A 16,007-nucleotide genomic window follows, 5' to 3' on the forward strand; every position below is an offset into this window, starting at 1 on the left:
AGGCAGATTTCAGAAAAATCTAGAAAGACTTAAGTGGACTGATGCTGAGTGAAGTGAGCAGAACCAGGAGAACATTGTACACAATAACAGTAACAGCAACATTGTGTGATGATCAACTGTGATAGATTTGGCTCTTCTCAGCAGTGCAATGACCCAAGACAATTCCAAAGAACTCATGATGGAAAAATGTTCTCCACATCCAGGAAAAAACCAAAACAAAACTGAATTCTGAATGCAGATTGAACCATACTATTTCTACTTTGTGGTTGTTGTTTTTCTCTATCAGATTGCTTTATGTCTTGGGGGCGGGGGGAAGGAGGGTGGGAGAAAAATTTGGAACTAAAAATCTTAAGAAAACAAATGTTGAAAACTATTTTTACATGAACTGGAAAGTAATAAAATGCCTTTATGATTTAAAAAAAGTATAAGGATCAGTTGTCAGGATCTAGGTTGTAGAAAGACGGGACAGTAGGATTGGATGTAGGGGGAGGGTGTTTTATGTTGTTGTTTTTTAATTACAAACTAGTAGTGTTGATCTAATGCCTTCTTTTGTACCACCTTCTCTATAAAGAGAGAGAGGCAGCAAAGAGGACATAATGGAAATACACACTCTAATCTTACTTTTTTTCTTTTTCTTTTTTTTTTTTTTGCGCGGGGCAATGAGGGTTAAGTGAGTTGCCCAGAGTCACACAGCTAGTAAATGTCAAGTGTTTGAGGCTGGATTTGAACTCAGGCCCTCCTGAATCTAGGGCCGGTGCTTTATCCACTGTGCCATCTAGCTGCCCCTACACACTCTAATCTTAACTGCGAACCCAAATGGATGAACTTACTGCGATAAAACCGAAGAGTATAATAGATTAGAAAGCAGAATCCAATGATATGTTCTTTACAAGAAACACACTTGAAATAAAGATTCCTATTGAGTTAAAATAAGGGGCTGACAAGAGCCAGCTGCCCCAAAAGACTCATTTTATGACAAAAACTGCTGAGGAAACTGGAAAGTAGTCTGGTAGAAATTGGGTTTATATCAACATACTCTACTATTTACTACAATAAACTGAAAGAATACACGGCCCAAATGTAAAAACTCACATCAAAACCAAAGCTAGGTGGAGCAGTGGATAAAGCACAGGCCCTGGATTCAGGAGGACCTGAGTTCAAATCCGGCCTCAGACACTTGACACTTGACACTTACCAGCTGTGTGACCCTGGGCAAGTCAGTTAACCCTCATTGCCACACCTTCTCTATAAAGAGGGAGAGGCAGCAAAGAGGGAAAACAGGCACACTAATTCATTACAGATGGAGCTATGAAGTTGAACCATCCCCTTTGACCCAGGGATATTGCTACTAGGCTTATACCCCCACAAAAGTTAAAAAAGAACAAGAGCACCCACATGTAGAAGTATGTTCATAGCAGCACATTTCTCTTGAAAATTAGTAAATAATACAAAACAGGCCATGTTATCAGTCGCTTTTTCTTTTCTCTTTCTCTACAGGTTCATGAATCTTATCACAAACACCTGAAGCCATTGCAGTCTAAGCTGTGAAATCTGTTATGATGAGCAGCCCCATCAGCTCCAGAAAGCATAGATGCTTTGCTTTCCTTTACACTGGATGCATATATCCTGAATGAAATCTTTATCAAATACTGATAGCCTTAGAACAAGTAATAAATTGGGCCCTCATCCTTTTTATAAATGAAGAAAAATGGACATATTTGGGAGATTGAATGGAAAATGGATGTCTTAAGTGCAATTAATAGTGAGGTAGACTTTTTAAGCATTCAGAAAAGCTTTATAAAAATATAGTATGGCTTCTGTTCACAGTGCTGCTAATTTCTATGGTCTATGACCTCTGATAATTAGCAGTGTTTAACTACTAAGTAGTTGGCTTTTCAAGTTATAACTGCTAATCGCTGGAAATACTTTAACCGTGAAATAAGTGTTTTTAAGCAAAAGGTATATTTTGAGGTGTAGTAGAACCTCAATTTGTAGGCTTGTCTATCAATGTCCCACAACTCTTGTAACCCTTCTACTACTGGGACTGTCTCAAAAAGTATGACCTAAGGAACTAGATTAGAGAGGGGAGGCCCATCTGAAAGGTTAGTACCAGTGCTTTGTGGCTGACACCTTTTCCCCACTTTATTCATTTTCTCCTTTGACAAGTAAATACTATGGACATAAATGTCTTGTATCCCCGTATTTCCCAGCTCAAGTATTCTGTGGCAGCACCTTCCTAGTATGATTAGAAATTGTCTCGTTGACCTTATCCCATTAGTTTTAACTAAAAGAGCACTGTAGCTGCTTTTCTACTTATAGCCTTCCCAATGAGAAGCACTGTTAACCTCTGTGAGGACTAAGAATAAAGTTAGCACTTCAAAGTTAAAATGACTAAATGGCATCCTAAAGACAGTAGTAGTTGATGCTTGGTCTCTGCCAAAGGTGAAAGGGGGAAATCTTTTCTGAATGGAAAGAGAATAGCTCTCCTGAGTCACTATAGCAGGTTGGAGGTTGGGGGCAGAGAGGAAATGAAGGCCCACACAGGTTAGCGACTCATTGGGGCAGGTGTGGTTTGGGGTTTCTTTGTGCTCTTTATCCAAACTTTTATCTGAAATGCTAAAAAGTCCCTTTCTATTAAAGTCTCACTTGCATAATTGTTCGGTGGCAAAGATTTAAGGATGCGGTTTTAATTAAATTTTGTGATTTCATTTAAATCAATGTTATATCAAACGGCAGAAGTCACTTAATTTTATACTTCTTTCTGTGACACCTGTCTGGTGAAATCTTTGTCCTAAAATTTTACTTGACTCAAATATAGGATTGTACCAAAATCAAGAAATCTTTGGAATATGTTAAATCATCTTTGCAAACTAAGGGAATAACACTAATGAAAACTGCTAGCATAAGAATATCAAGTTTAAAAATATTAATATAGATTGACTCAAACTATAGTCTTTCTTGGAGTAAAATTAACCATACTTTTAAGTGTGACATATATTAAGTTCTATTTAGGTCGCAATGCTATTCTGTTGTCAGTCAGCAATGTGACCTAATATCTGAATTAGTGGGAAAGAGACAAAAGGAAAAAATTATGGTGTTTAATGCTATTCTTATAGAACTGTTATTTCAGTGATAATGCTTATATGTATTCTACCAAGATGTATTTGTGTAGTGATGGTATTAAGTGGATTGGAATAAGACTCATTTGGTAAACTGTACAAGAGATCTGTGATCATGAAAAACCAGTCTGAGGAGATTGCAAGTATCAGAAGGACTCTAAACACCTAATGTATCAGGTTTCATTTCCTAACTCAGGCCGGACTTTTTGTACTATTTAATTCACTAAGATTCAAATGCTTTGCACCGATTTAATCAATGCAAATAGAGTCTTTTTAAAATTAAGAATTACTTTAATATGGATTCTTAAGTAAGTCAAACTTTTGAAAATCCTTTCAGTCTTGTTTGTCATTCATTTGCATATCATATTAGTAAGATTTTAGTGCAAACATAAATTTCAAACTTAGGCAAATATAAATTTCAGATCCTCTGAATAATCAAATATAGAATCATTGTTCTGAATTGAATAGTTTTACTTAATGAGCTTTTGTTAGATAATGTTGGTGCAAGCCTTTTGGAGAAATACTTTATCTTGAACAATATAGAAAACTTAAAACTAAATGTTCGTGAATTTAATTCAGGTGATTTCTTTGTTCATTGATTAATCTCCCCCCATTGGTATTTTGAGCACCTGAATTCTGTGTTATTCTGTAATACCGGTTTACTGAGTAGCATTCAGTATTTATTTTAAGCTATGAATAGTTTCAGAGTCCTGTCCCTTTGTATTTGCATTGCCCTTTTAGGTAGTCTTGTTAAATGTCAGCTTATCTTCATCCACAGAGAGTGTACTTGTTTGTACCACAGTGACTGAATTCAGGTACTTCACAACAGCTTTAATCAGGTGCTCCCCTGCCAATTTGTCATAAACCTAAAAGCACCTGTCCCTTTGAATGTTAATAGTTACTAAATTATATCTTGATTATTTGGGGTGGGGAGAGCTCTAAGTTGGAGACTTGCTAACTTTCTGCATTGAGGGGTGAAAGTTCCTGAATTATTTGGTTGGTTGCCCATAATTTGTTGCTCTCCTTTCAGTTTTTCTGTTTATATCTGAGAGCCTCAGTTTGCTGTTTATAGGCTTTTACACCTCTATTTAACACATACTAATACTTTTTGAAATCCGAGATCCAGTCTCAAAACATCCCCTTTTTATGAGGGGGTTCTGAGGTGTGGAATTGGGTTGGAGTGACACTAAAGGAACCTGAAGTTTGAAGACTTGAATTCTCAAATCTGAAGGGCTTCCTATAGATTTTCCTGGTTCAGTAGTTTTGACTTGATGAGTAAACTTGTCTTACTGTATAATCAGATAGGATTTAATTTTTAGAGCACTGAACCAAATCACCTCATAAACAAGGCCTTAGAATAACTTAACATTTAAAACTAAGGTTTAGGGTTGGTTTGTTAACTTTAATCTAGCCAAATTTATATTCAAATTTTCAGTACCATTTCTAGGATGAAGTTTGTAAACACTAGGAACTATATGAGAGCTTTTTAGGTAAGGATAGGTGGTGTGGACTCAACAGGTGAAATGCAAATACTAAACTCAAAAGTGAGGCAGGAAAATGTTTCACTTACACTGGTTTACTGTCATTTAAAATTATGTGAAGATAATGGGAAAAGATTTGGGGGATGGAGAATGTTTTTAAATATTCTGAACTGTATTACAAAAGCTATTTTTGCTGCTGTGCTTACCTTTCATTACTGTCCTGTTTCACAAATCAAGAATTTGATGTAGAAAGTATGGAATGTTATCTTGAGAGTAATCCTTGCATACTTTCTTCCTCTTCAAATGCATACAATCATACTTCAAACTTAAGGCCACAGAATCAGTAAAATGATTTGTAATTATCTTAGTAGAAGAGCCTTGGGTTCTAGCCCCGTATTTGCCACTAACTCTAGAACCTGGGTATGTAATTTCATTCCTCTTGGCCTCTGATTCCTCACCTCTAACAGGTTCTGGGATTTCTGGTTGTGCGCAGGCGCCTTTCCAAATGATTGTAATTTTCCCCCCCAACTGCCTTGCTCTCGTGTATTGTTGGGGGGCACGTTCCACGACTCTGAGTGGGACTCACCTAAAGCGTCGCCCCCAGCGGTGACCGACCCTGCGGGGAGGAAGTGCGGGCCGGGTGACCGGGCTACATCGACCCACTTTTATCTTGCCGACCTACTGTCTTTGTGAGAATTGAAACCGTTAATAAAAGTGTGTGATTAGTACAAGTAAGACACGGAATCGTTTGTTTGGCGGATTCGGGTTTCGAGGCTTTGCCTTGGCGTTCACGGGGAAGAGTCGTGACCTATCCCTCCTCTCCATTAGAGATCTGGGGTGACGTTGTTTAAATACTTAAATGTCTGGCCGTTGCCCTCCCTAAACTCTGCCTTCAGCCCTCTGTAAGTAACTCGGACTTTGAACCTGGCGTGGTTAGCAAAATTCTGTACCTCCCTCCATACACTCCCCTACACCCGCTAACGGCCGTGGCGCGCGGTACCCTGGGAGTTGTAGTTTATCCCCCGCTCCCTGCGTCCCGATTTAGGCGGTGTTTGGACTCTATTTCCCAGGGTCCCTTGCGGGAGCGGTGCCTGGCCAACAGTGGAGGTTAGCTGCCAAGGAGCTGGGCGGCCGCGCGAGAGGCCAGGACCCTCTGAGGGGCCGCGGTCTGCTGGGAGAGGTGGTGGACGGCGGGGGAGAGCCTCCTGTCGTGGTGGGAAAGAGGGGGGTACTCGGGGTAGCGTAAGTTGGGGAGGTCGGGATCGCTGGGGACGGGTGAGTGATGACTGCGGGGATGGCGGGCGGGACGGGGCTGGGCGGAGCTTTAGCTTGTAGGGGAGGCCCTGGACGTGGTCCTTCCTGCGTGGCAAGTGAGGTGGTGACCCTGGGACCGAGTACAGCCTGGGAGGTGGGGCAGGGGGTGGCCCAGTGACCGTGGTGACCCTATCCCGCCTTCTGGTGCCCAGCAGAATGCTCAGCCCGGACGCCAATGGAGCTGTGATGTCATCGATGTGGGTAGTCCCTCCAGCGGGGCAGATAGCCACCCTTCTACACCTCATGCCATTCTAGTCCATGAATGCCACAAACCCTCCAAAAGAAAGATCCACCCAGTGAGCCAGAGATCTTCCTCTAAGTCTTTTTGTATCACTCAGCCTGCCTATCCCTTATTCCGAGTTGTTGAAATAAAGAATATAAATGAATGAATAATTAAGGCAGACAAACCAATTCCTAAAGATACACAGATGACCCCAAGCAGCCAAATTTGATGGGAAGGTCCCAGACAACAGATAATGAAACATACTTCCCTCCACTCAACATAGAGGTAGGGACTCCTAGGACGAAATGTCATATGCGTTAGAAGTGGTCTGTGATGGGGGAGGGGAGGTCTTTAATCTTTTTTTCTTTGTCTTAAGGGAGGGCTCAGTCAGGAGGGAAAGCAGGTGTCCCCTCCCCTCCAGAAATGACTAAGTCCAAAAAATCATCAACAAAATGTATTTTTTAAAGGTAGATACAAAGTTGCCACGGTTGTCATCTTTTTGCCCATAAGTCATTACTTTCTCGCAGGGAAGCCAACAGAGATATGATCCAAGGAGGAGTATGGTCTATGATACCAGACATCCTCCCTTCATGTAGGTACTTTCTATTTTGCTCTTTAGTTTCTCATCAAAACATCTGTGTTCTCTGCATTTTCGAAATCAGCTATCTGTATGTCCCAGGAACTTAATTCCCCATGCTGGTTTTAAACTGCATCTCTCCCCTCCAATATAAATATAAATATTACATATAAAGGCAAATATTCATGTAAACATATTACTTGTAAATTACGGAGGAGTCTTTAGCTGACCCCTGAACATCTTTTGTACTGACACCAATTTCCTTCTCTAGGGGAGTTTAGACATGATGTGGTCAGAGACCTAACCACCTGAACGGTCTAAGAAAAAGACCCTGTTGACAGGAGTCCCAGGAGCCCTGAGATGGTAGGTAGGATACTCTTATGTAGTTTGATTGAGCCTGGGGGACTGAAAGAAAGGGAGCCAGAGTTGTGCAAAAAGTAGAATCATTGTGTTTGGGAGCAGGGGAAGGGAACATTGATACTTCTGATTAAGCAGCAGGCAAGGATTTCTGAGCCTTTACTCTTTCAGCTGAAAGCATTTTCCCTAGTTCCTGGGGTGGAGATACAATTGCATTCTGCAGGGTCCAGGATACTAAGGTAAAAAGACTTGCTTGGGGGGTAGCTAGGTGGCGCAGTGGATAGAGCACTAGGCCTGGAGTCAGGAGTACCTGAGTTCAAATCCAACCTCAGAGACACTTTACACACTTACTAGCTGTGTGACCCTGGGCAAGTCACTTAACCCCAATTTGCCTCACTAAAAATATATATATATATAAAAGACTTGCTTGGCTTGTTGAAAAGCAGTAGATAGTAAAGACCAGCTATGGTCTTTGTTGGCTAGTAAATACAGAATTATTTTTAGCAGAATGTGGCCATCCTAGGAAACTAAATATGAAAGTTTTATAGTAAAGGACCGTCTGTTCTTTTTTTATTACTATTATTCAATTTGATTTTGTTTTCAGTTCCAAATTCTGCCCCTCTCAGACCTTCTATGCATCGAGAAGGCAAGAAGAGCAACATCAGTTACAAATATGTATAGTTATACAAAACAAATTCCTGCATTACCTACGTCCCCCAAAAAAAGAAAGAAAAAGTTTCAATATGTGTGCCACTTCTGTCAGCTCTCTATCAGGCAGTTAATAGTGTGTTTCATCATGAGTCTTTTGGAATTGTTGATTGTATTGATCAGAGTTCTTAAGACTTTCAAAGTTATTTCTCTTTACAATAGTATTGTTATTCTATAAACTGTGCTGTTCTGTTCATTTCACTTTGCATCAATTCATACAAGTCTTCCTAGGTTTTTCTGAAACCATTCCCTTCATCATTTCTTACAGCACAGTATTATTCCATCAGTCTTATACCATGACTTGTCTAGCCATTGCTTTATTAATAAGCATCCCCTTGGTTTCCAATTGTTTGCTACCACAAAAAGCTACTGTAAAAGGTTTTTGGACATGAGTCCTTTTTCTTTTCGGGGCCTTTGTGGTATCACTGGGCCAAAAAGTATATACAAGTTTAATAGACTTTAGGGCAGAGTTCCAAATTGCTTTCCAGAATGATTGGACCAATCCACAGCTCCATCTATAGTATATTAAATTACCCATTTTCCTACTGCCCCTCTAGCATTTGTCATTTTCCTTGTTTGTCATCTTAGCCAATCTGATAGGGTCCTCTATTCTTAATATCACTTCTGCCTTCTTGCTCTCTGGTTATACAATGAATAGCAAGGTATGTTGAAGAGAGACCTAGATCTGTCCCTCTTTTGCTATTCAAGCCCAAAAAAATTAGTCCCAACTCCTTGTTTCCTAAATTGTAATATCTATTCATTGTCTAATTGTTTTAATATGACTTTTTTTTTCCATTTAGGCCACAAAAATGAAGAAAGGCCTGAAAAGTGAGTGCCTACAAGACACAAAAAGAACACTTGTTTAGTAACTTTAACATCTTGATGTCTGTCTTGGAGCTAGCAGGAGCCATGATGTTGCTAGAGATCTACTCCATCCTGCCTCACTAGCCTTCATGTTTAAATAAAAAATGAGGAAGTGAGCACTTTTGAGGAGATACAGAGTTGAGAGAGACCCATGCACATTCTTCTGATTTGGCTACTTAACCAGTGGTATGGGTGGGGTGGAGATGGGAAATGGGAGATGGGAAGTAGGTAGGGGAAGGCCCACATGAAAACCTTTTTAAAGCAAATACTTCTCCTTTTGCCTAAAGGGCTAAGAAAGTTTGGGACTGAACGGTAGAAGGTGATTGAAATAATGATATCTTAGCTATCCCTAAAGAATTGGGATTCCCTGTGAATAGCGAGAAGGAGATGGATATGTGGAAATAGAATCAGCAAGAGTTGGCAACTGTTTGGATATGAAGGATGAGCTAGGCAGCTAGGTGGTGCAGTGGATAGAGCACTGGGCCTGAAGTCAGGAAGACTTAAGTTCAAATCCAGACTCAGATACTTAATACTTGTGTCACCCTGAACAAGTCCTTTCTGTCTGCCTCAGTTTCCTCATCTGTAAAATGGGAATGATAACAATAGCACCTACTTCCCAAAGCTGTTGTGAGGATAAAATGAGATAATATTTATAAAGTGTTGTGCAAACCTTAAAGAGCCATTAAAATGCTAGCTATTGTTATTGTCATTATTATCAAGGAAAGTAAGAAGTTGAAGATAATTTTAGGGTTATATACCTCAGTTATTAATTAAAGCCTTGACAGAAATAGAAAAGTTCAGAATAGGAGTGAGTTTAGGGGGAAAGTTATTGTTTTGTTTTAGACATAATTAGTTTAAGATGGTACATCTAGTGGGAAATGTCTAATGGATAGTTGCTAAAATAGACCTGGAGCTCAGAAGAGAAATAGGGGCCAGATATTTAGATCTGGGAGTCATCTGTGTAAAGATGATAATTGAATCTATGGGAGCTAACAAGGTAATCAGGGAAGAGTATGTAGAGAATAGGACAGCTTTGAGGGAAACTCAAAATTTGGGGACAGAATATCACTGAATATCTAGTAAAGGAGATAGAGACAATCAGTTGGGAGGAGAACCAAGAGAAAAGAGTGGGGCAGCTAGGTGGCGCAGTGGATAGAGCCACCAGCCCTGGATTCAGGAGGACCTGAGTTCAAATCCGACCTTAGATACTTAACACTTATTAGCTGTGTGACTTTGGGCAAGTCACTTAAACCCCAATTGCCTCACACACACACAAAAAAAACAAACAAACAAAAAAAGAAAAGAGTAATTAGGAGGTCAGCAATTTCAAATGCTGAAGACAAATCAAGAAGGATGAGGATTGTGAAAAGACAATCACATTTGGCAATTAAGGGATCACTGATCATTGGTAACTTGCAGAGAATAGTTTCAGTTGAGTGATGAGATCAGAAGCAAGACAGGAAGGGTTTGAGGAGTGAGAGGAAAGGAAATGCAGGCAACAAGCGTAGACAACCTTTTCCAAGAATTTAGATGTCAAAAAAAGGTGATATAAACTGAGAGCCTGAGAAGAATAATGGGAGTCAATCGAGGTTTTGTAAGAATGGGGAATATCTAGGTATGTTTGTAGACAGCAAAATTGAAGATTTGAGAAAAAGAGGTAGAATGTCTGGGGTGAGGGGTGAAGGAGGAGGACAGATAATGAGGAGGGGGAATATACCGAGGAGTGGAAATGGGAGATCAAGTGTACAAATAGAGTGATTGGCCTTAACAAGTTGAAAGGCCACTTCATCAGAGACTAGAATTAAGTAGGAGAGAATGAAAGTTGATACCAAGGGCTTTTGAGGTCTAAAGTAGTGGAACTCATGAAAGGCCTCTTTTTTCTCCTTAAAATATGAGTCAGAACTCTCTATTGAGGGACTAATGTAGGAGGCTTGGGAAAGAGAAGATTTGAAATAGCATGCAGTAGAGAACCAAATTATTCGGGTCCATATGAACATTAATTTCCCCAGTCCTCTGAGAATTTAATTTTGAGGGCTCCATTTGGTGTTCTGACTGATATACAGCAAGATTATGGGAAATGAAGGAGACAGCTAAGCCTCAGTCCTGACTTACACAGGGTAGTTTTAACTACATCTCAGGATGGCTCCGATTTGATTCTTGTCAAAGACAGTCTTCTCAATGTTGTTCTAAGTTCATGATGTTCACTTTTCTGTTCCAGGCTCTATTGATGATATGCTTGGTGACCTCTTGGATGATGACAGTAAGTGTTCCTTTCTTGGGTTTTCTTTTGAATTAGGTTGGGCTTGGTATTTCCCCCCAAAAGTTAGTCTTCCTTTTTCCTTCCTTTTCTCCTTGGCTTTAGAGCCTATCTACCCACATTCAGTTCAGACTCACTTCATTTAATTTCTAATCAGTTGTTAGTGTGTCTGAATGTGACTTTCTGTTTACAGTCACCAGAAGCCCAAATCCCAGTTCACTAAGAGAAGAAATGCATTCCAGTCTTTCCAATTCAAATAAGATTACCTTTGGGGTTTAGAAGTAGATCAATGACTCTTGTACCACTCAGGCCATTGGGGAAAGGGAGTCCTTCATTCACCCACATACCCTACAACTCGGAGCATCTGTAGGTCCTCCATTTCCTCAAGGTGGGGTCAGGTGAGTGATGAGATTCTTATCCCCTCCCCAACCCCACATTGGTTCTCAGAGGGCTAATGTTGGAATCCTTTTAGTTACAATGCCTTCTTCCTTTCCAACATACACAAATTCACCACTTAAAGGATGTAATCACTTTATCCTCAGGATAAAGCCTGTGGTGATCATGGCCATGTAGCATTGTCCTCCCATAGCAGGTTTGTATGGAGGTGATAGAAATATCTGCTCTCTTGACCCTGGGTCCTTTTCACTGGGCATCCACGTGACTCCTCTGATGTTTATTTTCAGCCATGGCCCCTGAGAAGCCTCTTCAATCAGCTGCAAATCCCAGGGATAGCCTAGGATCATCTCGGGGCTTTTCTTCAAAGACCAGAAAAAAGTGAGGATGAGTCAATATGGATCTCTGAGCATCTATTTTTTATCAACCATTTTTGCTGCCTGCTGGACCTCCCTGCCTTCTCCCTTACTCTCTGTTTTGCTACTGTCCCCATTGTCCCATCCCCTGCTGAGTGTACTTGTTAATTCACTGACATATCATGACATTAGTGAGGATAACTGTGTTCTTCTGATTCTACTGCCACTAATTAGTTAAGTAACCTCAGAAAAATCACTTACCTTCCCTGGGCCTCTTTATCAGACAAGAATATTGGACTAGATCAGGAGTGCTTCACCTTGGGTCCATGAATTTTGTTTTTTTAATTTTGGTAACTTTTGATATAATTAGTTTTCTTTATAATCCTATGTGTTTTATGCATTTAAAAAACATTATTCTGAGGTGTCCATTGACTTCACTAGACTACCAGAGTGTCCATAATGGAAAAAAATGTTAAGAAATGGACTAAATAATCTCTAAAATCCCCCTTAGCACTAAAATTTTGATTCTAGGGGCAGCTAGGTGGCACAGTGGATAAAGCACTGGCCCTGGATTCAGGAGTACCTGAGTTCAAATCCAGCCTCAGATACTTGACACCTACTAGCTGTGTGACCCTGGGCAAGTCATTTAACCCTCATTGCCTTACCAAAAAAACCAAAAACAAATAAAATTTTGATTCTTTCAGAAAAGAAATTGTTGAAAGTCATTTGCACCTCTTCTCTGCCTTTTTTGGAATTGTAAGCTGCACCCAGGGAATCAGTCTGTTTGTAATTGTCCAACTCTATTGCCAGGTCCATTCTGGAAGATGACTTCTTCAATACCATGGCAGCCCAGGCCAGTGCAAATGCTGAGGTGAGACACACCCCGGTCACTACCATTTGTTCCTCTGGTCTTGTTGGCCAGGGAGCAGTGTGTGATGGATAGTGCGACCTAAGTTATGACTGTGAAAAGCTTTTAAAACCCTCACAGGGCATAGTTTATGTTTAAAAGAAAGTAATGCTCCAAACCTGTTTAGTGAACCCCAAACCAAAAACATTTCCAACAACTAATCACCAGAACTCCATGAATCTGCTGTTTACTTGGATTTTGTTCCTTCTGCATGCTTCCCTTGGGTACCTAGAATCATGGCCAGCCCTGGAGGTGGGAGTTGGCAGAGCCTCTTCGTGCTTGTAGTTGTAATGACCTTTCCACATGGAAAGAATAGAAAGCAGAGACGACTGGGTCCTTGTATCTCACAATTATATGCTGGGCAGGTTTGTCTCTAGATTCTTTGAGTCATAGTGGCTAAGCCCCAAGTGATGCAGTCAGAGATGACCCATTTGTATCCCATATGGCTATTTGACCTTCCATGTACCATTTTCCCTTGCAGGAGTAGCATGATATTATGCTAGAGTTGACATTTTTAAAATATTTATTAATGTATGTGCTTCTACATATTTCCTTCCCTGGGAGCTCAGTTTTCTGATATGTCAGATGCAGACCCACAGGCTTTGCTACGGTCTATGAAGGTAATGAACTATTTCCATCATTTCTTAGTCTTGGGAACAAAGTAAAATTTGAACTGAACTGATTTGGGGGAGGGGGGACTCTCCATTTTTCCAATCTTTCTTCAATTTTAACTATTTCTAAGGGGGGAGTTGTATAAAACAAAATAAAACTCTGCAGAGACTGACACAGGCAATGATTTTAGGTATTTATACCTTTAAGTAGACCTTCTCAGTATGAAGAGGCTTTCCAATGGCAGCACCACCTTCTACAAAAATGGAAGTTAACAGAAACCTAGTAGCTATAGTGATCAGGCCTTTGGTAAAGACAGGAACACTGAGAAGCAGCTATTAGCCTGTGATGAAACAGGGCAATCCCAAGGTAGAAGACTGTACTGTTTGCCCTGGGTAACTTTTCATCCAGGAAACAAAGAGGGAGAGAATGTTTCCTCTAAAGACTGCTTCCCTAGGGGCAGTGTTTCCCCATGTTCATGAGTACCCCAACCCTTGCCCACTGCAGTGAGTACGCTTGTCTATTCAAGTACACAAGTCAACTTTACCAGTTTAAAGAAATCTTGCATATCAGATTTTTTGATGTGCTGGTTGTTATTGCTAAGTTTTTCACTGCTTTTGTATTCTTTGTTATAAGAGGTGATTCTCTGGGAGAGAGGAAGAGAGTTACACTGGGGAATGGGGTGACATTAAAATGGATGATATCAGCAGAAATGTATATAAAAATGAAAATAAAGCCCTTCATGAACTGACCCCCATCCCCCCCCAAAAAAAAATCTCACAGCCCAACCTATATGATTAAAGTAAATTACAGCTACATAATCTGGTATAATTCAACCAGCTTGACCCATGTATAAAGCATTAAATAGCTTCTGTCTGTGTTCCTTGTTTTCACTTTCCTTTATTTCCACAAGCCCCCTTCGCTAGTCCTTAGCCTTGGGATTACTGTCCACACTCAGACCCAGGCTAAGCCTTCAATTCCCTAGGCCTTTGGAGATGGGATATTTTCGAGTCTGAGACTTAGGTTTACTTACCTTGGCTTCAGGTGAAAACTTCTCCCTTGGCAGCCATTTGACCTGCATTCCACCTGATGTTCCCTGAGCTCCATCCTTTAGAATTTTGATACTGGCCTTTCTTTAAATTTGGAACTGAGCCTCTGATAGCATTTTGGGGTCTCTTTCCTGTCCTACTCTTTCAAAAAAAAAATTCTCTAGCTCCCTTGTTTATTCACAGTGTTGTCCCTGGGGACATAAACCTACATGGAGTAGCCTGGAGTTTTTATGCTCTTAGGGATAGATCCTTCCCTCTCAAAGATGAGCTAGTGCATATTCCCTCTGATCTTCTTGTCATCTAGCCACCTTGTCCTCCAGGAAGACAATGTTACTAAAACAAGAGCACGCCTACCTTTTAACTACTTTCCTATCTGCCTTGCCTCTGCCAGGCAAGCCACCCAACATCCACTATGACTTTGGTTTTGCCTCTGCTGGTTACTTGGAAGCGGTTCCTCTTCATTGAGGGCTCCATTTTAGAGTCTTCATTTGTTCAGGGATTTCTTCTCATTAGCTCACAATACACCTATTTCAATTCCTATTTGCACAGCAAATGGAGAATTTTAGAATTAGCTGCAAGCCAGTCCGCATTAGCCAATGAAAATAGATTGTGAAGTTCTTCCTATTGAGTAGCCAGCCAAAAAGAGCTAACTCAATCTCTGGAAGTGCTAAATGGGGAGTCTCAATGCTAAGAAAGATACTGGAAACTTTTAAAGGCTCAGGGTCATCAGAACATCTTTTAACATATAAATATATTTTTTTTAAGTGAGGCAATTGGGGTTAAGTGACTTGCCCAGGGTCACACAGCTAGTAAGCGTTAAATGTCTGAGGCCGGATTTGAACTCAGGTGCTCCTGACTCCAGGGCTGGTGCTCTATCCACTGCACCACCTAGCTGCCCCAACATATAAATCTTATAATAGGTCATTCCCCTAATTGAAGTCTTTCTTTCCCCATTTGAAAAATGAGGGTAATAACTCCCAAAGCTATTGTAAGAAATGCCAAATGAACTGATTGCCTTTGCCTAATGAAAACCAACAGCACTCCAGTGGGGATCCCTCCCTACCCTCCTGATTTTCTAGGATATGGACGACATGGATGCTGATCTCTTAGGCTTGAAGAAGTCCAATCTAACTAGTAATAAAACAGCTGCAAAAGGTTCTGGAAAAGAGGAGTTTCCTGGTGATTTCTCTAGACCTACAGGAAAACTGATAGCCAATGAGAGAGGTGAGCAGGAGGTAACTCCATGAATCCATTGTAAAGACTTTAGAGATTTGGAAGAATTTTGGATTAAAGATTCTTTGTCCTTTTATACTCAATTCAGTTCAGTTGAACAAACAGTCCACAAGGGCAAGAAAAGAACAGCTAAGAAGGAAGCACGGTGCAGCGAAACAAGTGTCGGATTTGGATTCAGTAGACCTGGGTTCGAATGTTAACTGTCACTTACTAGCTGTGTGACTTTGAACAAGTCAACACCTTCTCTGTACCTCAGAGGTTTCTCGTTTGTAAAATGAGGAGGTCGGACTGAATAACTTGAGGTCCATTCTGGCTCCAAATCCTTGTTCCAGTGATCTAGTTTGTCTAGAACGTAGATTTTGTGAAGAGAAGAAGCTTTTTAGAGGAGTCTTTTGTTTTCCACCCTGGGGTCGTGAAGCTAAATAAAAAGCCAAGAATGTGTGTGGGCAGTCGGTTTTCTCTCCAGGACTTCTCTAGTGCCCGTGAGCCCTTGTGGGGCAGGGCCTGGAAAACCCAGTTAGGCTAAGATGGAACTTTATTTTATGGAACTCCTGAATCCT

The 16,007-nt window shown here is 40.7% G+C and overlaps 2 protein-coding genes across 4 annotated transcripts in view; both read left to right on the top strand.

Annotated features, from left to right (window-relative positions):
* The window catches only part of ACOX1 (acyl-CoA oxidase 1), a 55,129-nt gene extending 49,794 nt beyond the window's left edge, over nt 1-5,335 (top strand). For all 3 annotated transcript variants that reach the window (XM_044001784.1, XM_044001783.1, XM_044001785.1), the window contains exon 14: nt 1,498-5,335. In XM_044001784.1, the coding sequence (XP_043857719.1) occupies nt 1,498-1,548 (51 nt within the window). In that variant the 3' untranslated portion in view covers nt 1,549-5,335. The remainder of the gene's footprint in view (nt 1-1,497) is intronic.
* A 340-nt stretch (nt 5,336-5,675) lies between these two features.
* FBF1 (Fas binding factor 1) overlaps nt 5,676-16,007 on the top strand; it is a 28,991-nt gene continuing 18,659 nt past the window's right edge. The window contains exons 1-9 of the mRNA XM_044005459.1: nt 5,676-5,813; nt 6,665-6,729; nt 6,986-7,077; nt 8,580-8,607; nt 10,862-10,903; nt 11,584-11,674; nt 12,460-12,520; nt 13,126-13,176; nt 15,294-15,438. Of these exons, the coding sequence (XP_043861394.1) occupies nt 7,075-7,077; nt 8,580-8,607; nt 10,862-10,903; nt 11,584-11,674; nt 12,460-12,520; nt 13,126-13,176; nt 15,294-15,438 (421 nt within the window). The 5' untranslated portion in view covers nt 5,676-5,813; nt 6,665-6,729; nt 6,986-7,074. The remainder of the gene's footprint in view (nt 5,814-6,664; nt 6,730-6,985; nt 7,078-8,579; nt 8,608-10,861; nt 10,904-11,583; nt 11,675-12,459; nt 12,521-13,125; nt 13,177-15,293; nt 15,439-16,007) is intronic.

Source organism: Dromiciops gliroides, chromosome 4 (genome assembly GCF_019393635.1).
Source record: "Dromiciops gliroides isolate mDroGli1 chromosome 4, mDroGli1.pri, whole genome shotgun sequence".
In the NCBI taxonomy this organism is placed as follows: domain Eukaryota; kingdom Metazoa; phylum Chordata; class Mammalia; order Microbiotheria; family Microbiotheriidae; genus Dromiciops; species Dromiciops gliroides.